Source organism: Lepidochelys kempii, chromosome 3, assembly GCF_965140265.1.
Source record: "Lepidochelys kempii isolate rLepKem1 chromosome 3, rLepKem1.hap2, whole genome shotgun sequence".
In the NCBI taxonomy this organism is placed as follows: Eukaryota; Metazoa; Chordata; order Testudines; family Cheloniidae; genus Lepidochelys; species Lepidochelys kempii.
Genome location: NC_133258.1, coordinates 102,840,763 through 102,855,674, shown reverse-complemented (window position 1 = coordinate 102,855,674; position 14,912 = coordinate 102,840,763). Strand labels below are relative to the sequence as shown.

Below are 14,912 nucleotides of genomic sequence, written 5' to 3'. Positions count from 1 at the left end.
TCTGGCAGATGACTTTTGATCCTTCCAGAAGCTGGCAAAGAGAGTGGCAGACACTCTTTAGATGCCATTGGAGGAATTCAAGGACACCCACCATCAACTCCTTGACATCCTCCACTATACATCCTCCTCAAAGATCGCCCTCCTGATTAATGAGGCTGTTTTAGACCCGGCAAAGACTGTGTGGCAGAACCCAGAATCAGTGGTGCCAACCTGCAAGCGAGCAGACAAAAAATACTATGTGCCTGCTAAGGAATCTGAATTTCTATTCTCCCACCTGCCACCCAACCCCATCATGGTGGACACCTTAAACTCCCGGGGATGACAACACCAGTCAAGGGCTACTCCCTAGGATAGGGATTAGAAGAGTCTTCACATTTTTGGTAGAAAAGCATACTCCTCAGCCATTCTACAATTTTATATCGCCAACTACTAGGCCCTCACGGAGAAATATGATTACATAAATTACTTAAAACTCAATAAGAAAAGGAGGACTTGTGGTACCTTAGAGACTAACAAGTCCTCCTTTTCTTTTTGCGGATACAGACTAACACGGCTGCTACTCTTAAAACTCAATGACTTTATTGAAAAGATGCCAGAAGCATATCGCGACCAATTTAAGGCCATTATCCAGGAGGACCAATTAGTGGCAAAGACATTACTGCAGTCTGCACTCGATACGGCAGCTAGGTCCATCTCCACACCTACGGTGATGCTATGAACGTCATGGCTTCGTTTGTCAGGCTTCCCGAAAGAGGTACCCTACGTCATTCTGATTGCTCCTATTTGGCCAAGACAGACTTACTTGTCACAGCTCGCATCGTGCCCAATGATCCCTCTCCCGGACATTCCGCACCTCCTCTTGCAGAACACTGAAAAATATTTGGGGGTCATGATGAATAATTATATGAACATTAGCTTCTGGTGCGGTGTTGTGGCCAAAATGGCTAATGTGGTCCTGGGATGCATAAACAGGGGAGCCTCAAATAGGAGAAGAGAGGTTATCGTACCTCTGTATTTGGCACCGGTGTGACCGCTGCTCGAATACTGTGTCCATTTCTGGTGCCCACAATTCAAAAAGGATGTTGATAAATTGGAGAGGATTCAGAGAAGAGTCAAAAGAAATGATTAAAGGATTAAAACATGCCTTATAGTGATAGGCTCAAGGAGCTCAGTCTATTTAGCTTAACAAAGAAAAGGGTAAGGGGTGATTTGCTTACAGTCTGTAAGTGCCTGCGTGAGCACAGATATTTAATAATGGGCTTTTCATTCCAGCAGAGAAAGGTATAATATAATCCAGTGGCTGGAAGTTGAAGCTTGACAAATTCATACTGCAAATAAGGTGTAAATTTTTAACAGTGAGGGTGAATAACTATTGGAACAATTTACCAGGAGCTGTAATAGATTCTACATCACTGACCATTTTTAAATCAAGATTGGATGTGTTTCTAAAAGATATGCTTTAGGAATTATTTTGGGGAAGTTCTATGGGCTGTGTTATAAAGAAGGTCACACTGGATGATCACAGTTGTCCTTTCTGGTCTTGGAATCTGTGAATCTAGGCCATTGTGGCAAACTAGCAACCTGCACTGGAAAATTCCTGCCAGTTGAGGGATAGGGTTAGGGGTTCTTCGCTGAGTTCAGTTGTTGATTACAGTTAATAAAGTTGCAGCCTTGACATGTAACCTATATTTCTGTGTTTGTCTCATTGCTTCGATGTACAGTAAATAGAAGGAAGCTGGATCAGCCAAAAAGGCCTTCAAATTTTGAATAAATTGAGTGTCCATCTTAATAGAAGCCAAGTGTTATCTTATTGGGCACAGTATTTTCTTTTTCATTCAAGGGAAATGTGGAATACTAAGCAAAGGGTCCATAAGCTTAAAAACAGGTATAATATTGAAAATGTGCTCTTTGCTGCTGCTTTTTCATGAAGGTACCATTTTAGAGAAACACTGTATATTTATTGTAGACTTTTGTTTTGTTTTGTTAATAAGGAGTCCGATGTAGCTTATATCCCTACAAGTGGTCTTGGTGGTGAAAATCTAGTCACAAGCTGTCGATCAAGTGAACTCACTGAATGGTATAAGGGAAAATGTTTGTTAGAACAAATTGGTGAGTGTACCATTCTGCTTGATTTAATATTTATTTGGTACATTGTAATCTTGTTTATATCAAAAATGTTCTTTTGTGGGGAGGGAAGTTGGGGGGGGGAATAGAATGCAATATAGTTGATTACTTAAGTGAGAAATTGTGAGATGATCTTTTTGATTACTAAATACAGGAAATCTCAAGGTATTATCAATTTTTTTTTCAGATTCTTTCAAGCCACCACAGAGATCAGTGGATAAACCATTTAGATTATGCGTGTCTGATGTTTTTAAAGGTTGGTTTTACTGTGTATAAATTTTATTTGACCAATCATTTTGAAGATGTAAATAAATCTCTCACATGAATGCACACACATGTAATATGTATGTGTGTGTGTATTCTGAAATAATTTTAAATAATTTTAAAATCATATTTCTTATACTGTTAAAATCTGACCATAAAATAAGTGTAAAAAGAGACTTCTGTTCAGGGGATTATTCTTCTTTTCTGTGTGCAAAGCACTTTTATTATTGTGTGTATTATTATTCATATGGTAGAGAAACTGAGGTAAAAGATTGTGGCTTGCTCATGGCCATACAATGAGTTGGTTGCAGAATGGGGAATAGAAATCAGGGGTCCTGGCTTCCAATCCAGTTCTTATTCTTTGAGACCATTACTAAGTGACACCGTGATCTGAGATTTAATATCCAACCTGACATAGTATCCATTAACGTATTGCCATATCATAAATTGTATTGTTTTACTGTTGAAACTTTAAGATTTTATCATATTGCTTGTATAGTGTGTACATACTTGGAATCAGAGTGATAGTATAGTAATCTGAACATCAGGTTAAAAAAGCCAGTGAAAATGGAATTAGGTTCAAATATTGGCAATGGTAGAAAAATGCATTCCATGCAGATTGGGAGAGGGTCTTTTTCAAAGAGACCTTTAAAAACTTAGGACCTATCAGCTCTGCAAGAACATTGAGGATCTCATGGTAAATACTGTAACACTAGATAAGGGTTTGTCCCAGTACCTTGGCCAAAATTTCCAGTACTACCACCATGACTGTACTGTGTATTGCATATGAGAGTAAATGTCATTACAGTTTTGCTATATGTATATAGTATGTAAAGCTCATTGAGAACCTTTATGATGAAAGGCTTTATTATTTGCAGTAACTAATTTTGCATTGAGCTTAGTTTTACAGATATACTAAAGAACTAAAATGAATAATTTCAGTAAACCTACTCTATAAAAAAAATCTGCATTTTCCAAGTTTGTTGGTGGTGGTGATTATGGGAAGTATATCCCTGTTTACAGATATAGGGTCTGTTGTTTAAATAGTAAATATTATTATAGTTGCACATACAGATCACACCAGGAATTTTTACATTCAAAGCTAGCTTTGAACATGCATCCAGCTTTGAAATTTGGGCTCATAGTTTTTGATTTTAGGTTTTTGTTTTTTTTCTAGCATACACAGTTCTCTCACTTTCCACACTTTTGGGGTGTTATGTTTTTTATCATTTGACCAACACAGTAATAATTCATCTATAAGTTTGCTCTAATGGAGAGGAAAAATGTCCCATTGGCACATCTGGTAATGCTTTTCTAGGTACATATACTGGAGCACCTTACAGTAATGGCAATGAGTAGGAAAGGAGGAAATGTATTCGATCTCTGATGAATATAGCATACATACATACATACATAAAAGAAGTGTTTCCAGATGCACACTGAAACTTTAAAAACTTTGTTTAAAAAGACATTTTGTGTAAAACCAAACATACCTGCATATATGCAGTCTCCATAGTTTGGGAGAAACAACTTTGCTTCAAGTGTGTCCGTAAGAGCAAGAACAGTAACATACGACTCACCTTTTAATAAATAACCAATGTGAACATTCCTATGACTAGAAATGTACCCAGTATATAGACCTTCAAAGTGAGAAATATACTTTGTAAATCCAATACTTCTTTATTCATAAAATATGCTACACTCTTCCACCATTATTGCAGTAAGTTTGGGTGGCAAACCAATCTTTAGCTGATTTTCCGAGAGTATAAAATGCCAATAGAGCTTCCATAATTTCTGGTTCATTGGACAATAAACATGCATGAACGCATGAGGGTTTATTAAGGTGTCTCAATAAATATTTTTGTCTGTAAACAGTGTTTGGGGTGCTTAAAATAGGCTAATGATCTAATTCTTGTATTGAAAAGCTAAAAACTGGATATTTATGCAACCACACGAATTTTAAAGTATAGGTTTCTGCTCTTAGTTAAGAAAAATATCAGATCAAGGGGTTTTGGAATTAATGGTTTGTTTTCAGTATGATGTAAAACTGGTGACTTTACAAGTAATGAATACTGACTCAGCTGAGAAAATGCTTTTTATCACATTAAAATCTGTCTACATTGCTAATGGGTTAATTGTATATAAAAATGCATCTTACCATATAGTTAATTGTTTTATTATTTTAAATGATTAACATGCTTATTACAGACCAAGGATCAGGATTTTGTGTGACTGGTAAAATAGAAGCAGGATATATACAGACTGGAGACCGACTTCTGGCTATGCCTCCCAATGAAACTTGCACTGCAAAAGGTATAGTATTCAAAAGCTTGTTTACTTTCAGGTCAATACTGGTCTAGGAACAGTTACTGAACTGTTAACTGGTAACAGGTTGTCAAACTGATACTAACTGTCAAACATAACATGTGAAAGCATAAACGAATTTTAGATGTGACTGTATAAATATCTGTCTTTGAAAGATATGTGAAAGTTCGTATGGGTTTTCATCTTTTTTACAGTGCTAGTTATACCAAATTTGTCAGCCTCATGTTTTTTTGAGTGAAAATATGAGAATTCTTTAGTTCATAGCTATAAAATGTATGAAACACAAAAAATCATTAGTAGTCAGATTTACTTATGAGCATTGCTATTTTTGTGTGGGTTTTAAACAGCCCTTGCAGGTAAATCTTAACTGCTGAAGATTTTTATATCCTGTTGTGCTGTAAAACATTCCTTGCTGGGGATGGAGGCACTTAGCAGCCCAACTGGATCCCCGGTGCTCAGGGGAGAATTGCAAATATATTTCTGCAGTCTTAAAAATTTCAAGGAACAAAAGAGTGTTAAATCATATTTCCCTTTCAAAATATGCCAAATAAATTTCAGCATTTAATTTTATTTTTTCACAGTTTTCTTAATTCCTGTATCAACAAATGGAAGAGAGAATGGAATTTGTGTTGAAAATAAGTTTTGTTTCAGTGTATTTTTCTGATGATGGTAAAAAGTTACATAACTGAGGAAAATTGCTGAATATCTATTTGTGTTAACAATTAAGTATATAGTATTCAGCATTGGGGGAAATTAAAACCCATTTTTCTGATTTCGTCATATGGAAGAGTTGATGCTAAATTTATTATTTGTTTTGTACCACTGGTTAATGACTGAACAATTTAGCCCTTGTGAAAAAAAATTCAAAATATTTGTGCGCTGATATTAATATGCAAAGTAATGGCTGGTACATTTAAATATGTTAAGATGCAAATGCTTCTCCATTACATGGAACAGAAGTAAAAAACATGACATTATTATGTGTTGGAACAAAATCAACAAAATCTTCATACAGTTTGCAGTAGTAAAATGCATAGATATGCCCTGCTAGATATATTTAAACTAGATGAAAAATAACAATGGTTTAAAACATATGTTTATATGTGTCTTTTCTCCAGTGCACTCTGTTGCTCTGGTTCTCTAGTGCATTAGAGTCCAAGGGCAAGTTACAGCAGTCAGAGTATGCTAAGTGCGGGGATGCCCTGGCCACTTTCCTACACAGGTTGCAGGAGAGGAGGAGGTAGCACAGAAACTACTATGATTGGTCTACGTCATCTGGGGATCCTCCATCCTATGTTGGGAAAATCCATCTGGTGCTGGAGCATCACATAGTGGCTCAAATGTAGCTGAGGATTTGGAGTCATTATTTATTACATGCTTACATTTAAGGAAGAGAAAATAATGTAATATATTTATATTTAAATACAAACTTGAGGCATGGTAACTTGTATATGGTATGCTATTAACTTATCATTTATAACAGAAAGAAAAGTCTGAAGTTCATTTATCCATGTATGGGAGTGCCACCTGTAGGTGAAGTAATTATCAACATGGCTTAACAAAGTAGTTCCTCATGACTTTGACATGCTTGAATTTGAATGACTCTATGCCTATTCTGGAAGGGAGCAGGAGAGACAGATTTGAAAACTAAGAAATACAGTTTGGTACATGTTAACATGGAATGTGTTTTGTTTAAATTGTTGTGATCTGCAGTGAAACAGACCTAGGTCTGTGGATATGTGCAGTATTTACCAAAGTTTTCATTTTATAACACTTACCTTTCTTCTGATCAATATCATTAATTTAAAAGTCATGATGAATTTTTTATTCTCACCTATAAGTCTACACCAGTGGTCACCAACTGGTCGATCGCGATCTCCAGTGGTGCAGTGTGCCCACCTCCCTCCCACACTGCTCCCGGAAGTGGCCAGTGCAGCCCAGGGGGCAGGGGTCTCCCTCCGCGTGCTGCTCCTGCCTGCAAACACCACCCATCCCTGCAGCTCCCATTGGCCTGGAGAGCTGCTTGGGCAGTGCTTGCAGAGAGGGTCAGTGCATGGAGCCACGTGCCCCCCGTCAGTCTCCCCCCCCCCCCCCGGGGGCGCATTGGCCTTTTCCGGGAGTGGTGTGGGACTGGGGTAGGCATAGGAGTCACTGGAGGTAAGTGCTGCCCGGCAGGAGGCCACACCCTAAACCTCATCCCTGAGTCCCCTCCCAGAGCCAGCACCCCATACCCCCTCCTGCACCCTGAACCCTCTCCTGTACCCCAAGCCCTACCCTGAGCCCCCTCCCAGAGCCAGCATCCCAAATCCACTCCTGTACCCCAGCCCTGAGCCCCCTCTTGAAGCCAGTACCCTATACCCCCTTCTTCACCCCGAACCTCCTCCTGCACCCCAAGCCGCAGCTGGAGCCCCCTCCCAGAGCCAGCACCCTGTACCCCCTCCTGCACCCCAACACTCTGCCCCAGCCTGGAGCCCCCTCGCAGAGCCAGCACCCTGTACCCCCTCCTGCACCTCAGCACTGCCCCACCGTGGAGCCCCCTCCTGCACCCAAACTCCCTCCCAGAGCCTGCACCCTGCAACCCCTCCTGCACCCCAACACTCTGCCCCAGCCAGGAGCCCCCTCCTGCACCCAAACTCCCTCCTAGAGTTTGCACCCCTCACCCCCTCCTGCACCCCAAACGCCTATCCCAGGGTCAGCCCAGAGCCCACCCCCCCCCGAACCCCAACACTCTACCCCAGCCTGGTGAAAGTGAGTGAGGGTGGGGGAGAGCAAGCAGTGGAGAAAAGGGGAGATGGAACGAGCAGGGTGGGGCTTTGGGGAAGGGGCGGGCATCAGGGAAGGGGAAGGGGAAGGGTAGATCCTGTGTTGCCCTTAGATTAAAAAAGTGATCTTGAGCGTAAAAAGGTTGGAGATCACTGGTCTACACCCATGAGTGCATACCTCACAAACAGAATATAATACCTATTTAGTAGCTTTCTAATAGATAACATGATGCTGCAACCCAAAATCATTTGTTGCATCCTTCTATGACAGTGAGCCAGCGAGCGCTAACCCATGTAGGGTAAATGAAAGTTGACACTAGAACCATTAAGGAACATGAAAGGCGGTGTAAAATATTCATGTGCATCAGAGGATGGGTGGGGCAAGCACTGTGGTATTAGTGCACAGTAGTATTTTCGAGACCGCATCATCTGCACTGTGTGACTAGCGGCAGGTCCACTCCCATGACTTAGACAAAGCCATATTAATATACAGGGTGGAGTGAGAGCGATAAGTCCTGACCAAAAAAAAAAATTGTTTCCTTTGTGCTTTTAATCAAAAGCTTTTACTCTCAGCCCATTCATATTGAAAATTGATGAGTAATGGTTGATGAAGCACAAATGGCCCAAACAGAGCTGTATGTTTGTAGCTCAGAACCTAGGTACTTCACTGTGAGGTTCTGTTCTTACTCATTTCCAGGAATCACATTGCATGATGAACCAGTTGATTGGGCTGCAGCAGGAGATCACGTTAGTCTCACTTTGACCGGCATGGATATCATCAAAATCAAGTGAGTCCAAATCTGAGTTTCAGTCTAAGCAACCGTTTGTTTTTAATGAAAAACCTTGTAACTACTACACTTTACAGTCAGCGGTTTACTTGAAGAATGATTTGGTTACCAGGATATTTAAAACCAAAGTGATGCATATCACCTGGCCTGCATGTACAAACGTTAGAAACATCTGCTGCATGTGCAACGGCAACCTCAGAAGAACACTGTTCGTGTTCATGATTAATTCACCCTAATAATGGCAGAAGTGACTGTAAAAGCCTTTTGCTTATGCTTCCCATTCTTGGAATCTTAAAACATACATCTTAATTGCTTAATGGAACTTCAGAGAATACTCTAATATTATATTTAGAATTTAGATAGTATAAAAGATTTACCAAGAATTCACCAAATTGTAAATCATCCAGACAACAAAGCATGTCTAAACTGCCAGCACGTACAAGCCTTGTACCAGTAACTAAATATGGCCAAATTTGTAGTGAACAATTCATTCAATAAATTTAGGCCCTTATTCTGTTTCTAAATTATTGGGAAACAGATGTCAATTTTTCAAATAAATAATAAATGGTTTATATAAGCATATTTCAGCCTACTCATATCTAACAATGTGTTTGCCACAACTGTTGCAATGAGTATTGGCTATTTGTAAATTGCTATTCATGCAACATTGTTGGTAACAAAATTCATATGGCTTCTTTTCTGCTTCCGGGTCAGACTGCCAAACTCACATGGATCTTTCAAGCTGGTTGACCAAATGCTTCTAGCCTCTATATTTGTGCAAATTTATACTTTGTTTATGAAAGGAAAGAAGACAGTTATTTTGATTTCCTTCACTGCAGTGGTATTCCTGTGAGAAGTCCTTGTGCTGTTGTCAAATGGAGTTAGGGTGGGATTTGTGCTGTCCATGTTCTGTAGGTGGTTTATCTTGGGTGATTGTAAATTTTTGGGAAGTAGAGGTCCTTAAGTTTCAGGTCTATTGAAATTGTTGGTATTTTGTTCTGTCCAATTCCTAGGGCATGGCTGCGTTGCCCAGATCCCTTGGCCAAAGTTTTTTTTATGGTCATGTTTAAATGGGTACAACTGATGTTGTTGTGTGTGAGTAGCAAAGTGATGTATGCATGGGATAGGGCATTGGTTTTCTTTCTGTATGTTTTTTTTGTTAGTGGAGATCTGGTTAGTTCTGAGTGACAAAGGGCAATGCTCATCCCCATCTCCCTTTGCCCACAAAAAAATGATTTCTTGATTTAACATTGCCAGTTGCTCTTCTTAGATTCAGTATAGTTCTATTATGAAGGTGGATTTATTTTTTGCAACTGAATATAGTGCTGATGAAAGTTGCAAGGTTTGACAGTGCTGGAGATTGAAGCCCTCAAGGTACAGAACAGGTAAATAATAGGCAGCAGCACTGCAAATTTGCCCATCCCAAAATATCTTGCAGAGAGATGACCTCTGGGTGACAGGCTAATTTATTCTCCTAAGTGTCTTTTCTCACCAAATAATGTCATTTCAGAAGAATTTTAGCAGTGGAGGTACTTGTCCGTTTGGATCTTGCCATAATTCTTTGTGCTCACCCATAAAACAGCTTTTATATCCTGTAGTAATGCACTTGACTGGGTGCTTTAACAGTGTGATGTTTTCTTTTCACATACAGCATATTAATGTGTCACTTCTTTAACTTTAGTATTTACTTAAAAATATACTGCTTAACATTTTTCCAATATGCTATCAGAATATTTGTCTTTTTTCTTCCTCTTTTAGTGTTGGCTGTATATTTTGTGGTCTCAAGGAACCCATCAAAGCCTGCACTCGTTTCAGAGCTCGAGTCCTCATCTTTAATATTGATGTCCCCATTACTAAAGGATTCCCGGTAAGTCTTGAAATATTCTTCTCTTTGAATGTTCTGATTTTCTTTCTAGGTGGCTCAGTATTCTTTTTGATAAAAACCAATTTTAAACTCAGAGAGGAAAAACTTAGTAAACAAAATTGTGAAATCAGTGGCATTCTCTTGAAATTCCAGATTCTAGTTTAAAGAGGCTGCAGAGTTACAGCTTTGGAGGTAGATGCCTGTGTCTGCTGGTTTCTGATATGATGATATGCCCTGTTCAGAGAATGTGGGGGTTTCAGCCATGCCTGTCATTAATAAGACGGTATATGCGTGATTGTAGAAATGCACTTGGCTGTAAATTACCTAAAAATCTCAGTACCTGCCACAGGACTGCACTGATGTGGTAGGGTTCAAAAATGGATAGTAACCAAAAAACGTAGAGTGAATGAAGTATTTATTGTAATGTGTAAAAGTATAACTCATAAGAGTGATCTAGCAGTCATGTCCACAAAGATCCCATAAAGTCCAGGATGTGGCTCCCCAGGAGATAAGCTCTGAGTGAAAGAACATGTTTATGTTTACATTGTAATTTGAGGTGTGATTGCAGCAAGCACAGACACCCCTGAGTTAGCTTGGATCTAGCTAGCTTGAGTAACAATAGCCGTGTAGCCATAGCAGTATGGGCTCTATAAGTCTGCCTGGGACCCTGGGTATATACTCAGGAGGCTATCCCTCGCTTCCACTGCTTCATTGCTATTGTTACTCGAGCTAGTGCTAGCTAAGGTCTGTCTACATGTGCTGCAGTTGCATCTCAAATTGCAGTGGAGACATACCCGGTGAGTGTTTGTGAACATGAGGTACAAATGCTTCACTGAGAAGTCCATCAGTAAAGCAATGGATTTTATACGGACACCAGCGTGTTGTGCTACCATTGGGCCAGTTCTTTATTTTGGCATGTGCATTAGTAGACAGAATTTTTCAGAAGTCAAACTTCAGAGCTTGAGGATCTTTCAGGCTCTTACAATGTAGGTAGGTGTAAATGTAGAATTTTAACATGTAAGTTACTAACTGAAAAAAGTAAACTATTGTTATTTTAGGTGCTTTTACACTATCAAACTGTAAGTGAGCCTGCCACTATTAGACGATTATTGAGTATCCTTCACAAGAGTACTGGCGAAGTCACAAAGAAAAAACCTAAGTAAGTATTTGCGAGGTGAACATTAATTACCATAGAAATTTGGCAGGTTCAAATTGGTTAATATAAAACAAATTGGATCATATTATTCCCAAACATATTCTGTTTAACAATAAAGTAATAATATACTTGCATATTCTATACTGCTTTTCATCTGTAGAGCTCAAAGCACTTTATAAAGCAAGGTGAGTATCTTTAGCCTTGTTTTGCAGCTGCTAAGGCACAGAGAAGTGAATTGACTTGCCCACTGTCACACAACAGGTCATTAGCAGAGTCAGGAATAAAACATGGATTCCCTGATTCCCACCTCAGTGCCCTGTTCACTAGATCATGCTGCTGTAGTTTTATTTCCTGAAACAGGATAGAGTCTACAGTATGGTTTTAGACACTGGTTGACATATTGTTGCATGGCTGTGACATCGCCAAAATGGCCCACTCCCAGCGAATGCATGGCTGGACCTCGCACTGAAAAGAAATGCAGAGGAAATCCTGAATCCTAGAAAAAAGATTTGTGTGTTTTGTCTCTAGAGAAGAGATGATATCAGTGCCCCTCAGTATTCTGCACTTTCTCTCTCATCTCACACTGATTTTTCTTTTCTTCTGCTCTCACAAGCTAAGCAGTGATAGCAGACTCACTACTTGGTTGAGTGACCACTATGGGTGACCACTAGGGGGGAAATGGAGGTGATGGTGATTCAGTAGAGAGCACTCATCTGTCTAAAGCAGTATTAAATCAATGCCCCAGCTTGCCGGTATTGTCGTTCACATGAGACTTAAAACTGAGATCCTGCTGCTTGTGGTCATTAAAGATCCCTTGATCTTTCACAAGAGTAGGGTTATTAGCCTTGGTGTTTAACCAACATCCCTCTTGGGTAATTACATTCTGCTTGATTGAATTTAAAAATCCAACCTGTAGTTTCAGTTGGACACAACATTTTTCCCTGTTTGCCCTAAGCTGTTGTGTGTTAGTACTGTGCACTGTTAAACAGTTGTCCCATGTTGTTCTACATATGGAAGTATTTAATTCCTGTAATTTCTAGTGTCTGTAACACACTTTGACATGCACCTAGATCGGGGTTCTCAAACTAGGGGTTGTGACCCTTCAGGGGGTCACAGTGTTATTACATGGGGGGTCGTGAGCTGTCAGCCTCCATCCCAAGCCCCGCTTTGCCTCCAGCATTTATAATGGTGTTAAATATATTTTAAAGTGTTTTTAATTTATAAGGGGGGGTCGCACTCAGAGGCATGCTATGTGAAAGGGATCACCAGTACAGAAGTTTGAGAACCACTGACCTAGATGAAAAGTGCTATGTAAATGAAACATCATTAATTATTAACAGCAATTTAGAAAGAGACTACACATCCAGCTTGTGGAAAAAATTATCTACAGTGTTGGGCATTTAGTAATAATAGAGAAAGTTGGGAGAGAGCTTTTAAAAATTTACATTTTATTTCAGAACACAAATAGATGAAGCAATATTTAAGTAATCTGAAAGGAAAATGCACAGGGAGCTCTTAGTTCAGCTGGAGTTTACAAAAATTCTCTAACTAGAGTTGTCTGCTTTAAAAAGGAGAATTTCACAAAGCTGAAAACAATTTATGAGCTAAATCAGTTGGGAGAAATTATTTAAACAAAAGAAATATGAATGATAATTGGGAGTTATTTAAGAACATTTTAATAGATGCCCCAAAAGCCTCATTTGGGAAAGAAGGCTGTATTGGTTGGCTGAGAGGGAAATGAAAGCAGCTATTTTAAAAAAAATCTGTAATATATAACAAATGAAAAAAGAGGAAGTTGATAGTAATGAATATAAATCCCAAGATAGGATTTGTAGAAAATTGAGAAGGGAAGCGTACGGACACAAGGAGAATCTATGACCAGCACAGTTGAGGACAATAAGGAGGCGTTTTAAAAGTGCATTAGGAACAAAAGGAATCTTAACAATGGTATTGGTCCATTACTAGATTGAAATAATAGTAATAATGCAATATAAGTCAATGATAATGCAGAAAAGGCAGAAGTATTCAATAAAAATGTCTGTTTTAGAGAAAAAGCCAGATGATGTATTCATATCATACAATGACCATGAAATACTTTCCATTTCAAATGAAATTGAAAATGCTAAGTAAGCAGCTACTAAAATCAGCAGGTCCAGATAACTTGCATACAAGAGTTTTAAAAGAGCTGGCTGAGGAGCTCTCTGGACCATTAATGCTGTTTTTCAATAAGTATTGGAACATTGGGGAAGTTCCAGAGAACTGAAAGAAAGCTTAATATTGTGCCACTATTTAAAAAGGGGAAATGGAATGACTTTGGTAATTATAGGTCTGTCAGCCTTACTTCCGCCCTGGCCAAAATAATGGCATGGTTGATACAGGACTTGAAAAAGAATTAAAGGAGAATAATATAACTAATGGCAATCAGCATGGTTTATGGTAAACAGATCCTGTCAAACTAACTTGATATCTTTATTCAATAAAATCATAAGTTTGGTTGATAAAGATAATAACGTTGATGTAATATATATAGACTTCTGTAAGATATTTCATTTGGTTCCATATGACATTTTGATTAAGAAACTAGATTGATACAAAATCAACATGGTATATACATTAACTGGATTAAAGCACGGTTAACTGATAAGTCTCAAAATGTAATTGTAAATGGGGAATCATCATCAAGCAGCTGTGTTTATAATGGAGTCCTACAAGGATTGGTTCTTAGTCCGACACTATTTAACATTTTCATCAGTGACCTGGAAGAAAAGACAAAATCATCACTGATAAAGCTTGTGGAGAACACAAAATTTGGGGGAGTGGTACATAATGAAGAGGACAGGTTACCGATCAAATGCAATCTGGATAGCTTGGTAAACTGGGTGCAAGCAGACAATATGCATTTTAGTACAGCCGAGTGTACACTCATAATGTTTAGGAACAAAGGATGTGGGTCATACTTACAGGATGGGGTTCTCTATCCTAGGAAGCCATGACTCTGAAAAAGTCTTGGGAGTGAGGGTGAATAATCAGCTGAACATGAGCTTCCATTGCAATGCTGTGGCCCAAAAGGCTACTGCTATCCTTGGATGTATAAACAGAGGAATATTGAGTAGGACTAGGAAGGTTGTATTACTGCTGTATTTGGCAGTGGTGTGACTGCTGTTGGAATACTGTGTTCAGGTCTGCTATCCACAGTTCAAGAAGGATGTTAATTAATTGTACAGGTTTCAGAGAAGAACCATGAGAATGGGGGGAGGGATAGCTCAGTGGTTTGAGCATTGGCCTGCTAAATCCAGGGTTGTGAGTTCAATCCTTGAGGGGGCCAATTCGGATTTTGGGGCAAAAATTGGGGATTGGTCCTGCTTTGAGCAGGGGGTTGGACTAGGTGACCTCCTGAGGTCCCTTCCAACCCTGATATTCTATGAATGATTAAAGGATTGGAAAACATGCCTTATAGTGATAGACGCAAGGTGCTCCATCTGTTTTACTTAACAAAGTGAAGGTTGGGGGTAACTTGGTCACAGTCTGTAAGTACCTACTTGGGGAACAGAAATTTGATAATAGAAGGTTCTTTAGTCCAACAAACAAAGGTATAAAAGATCCAGTGGCTGGAAGTTGAAGCTAGACAA

The 14,912-nt window shown here is 39.1% G+C and overlaps 1 protein-coding gene across 7 annotated transcripts in view; it reads left to right on the top strand.

Annotated features, from left to right (window-relative positions):
- The window catches only part of HBS1L (HBS1 like translational GTPase), a 144,586-nt gene that overhangs the window by 110,937 nt on the left and 18,737 nt on the right, over positions 1–14,912 (top strand). For all 7 annotated transcript variants that reach the window (XM_073337367.1, XM_073337368.1, XM_073337370.1 and 4 more), the window contains 6 exons: positions 1,992–2,109; positions 2,312–2,380; positions 4,597–4,701; positions 8,173–8,263; positions 10,022–10,130; positions 11,186–11,286. In XM_073337367.1, the coding sequence (XP_073193468.1) occupies positions 1,992–2,109; positions 2,312–2,380; positions 4,597–4,701; positions 8,173–8,263; positions 10,022–10,130; positions 11,186–11,286 (593 nt within the window). The remainder of the gene's footprint in view (positions 1–1,991; positions 2,110–2,311; positions 2,381–4,596; positions 4,702–8,172; positions 8,264–10,021; positions 10,131–11,185; positions 11,287–14,912) is intronic.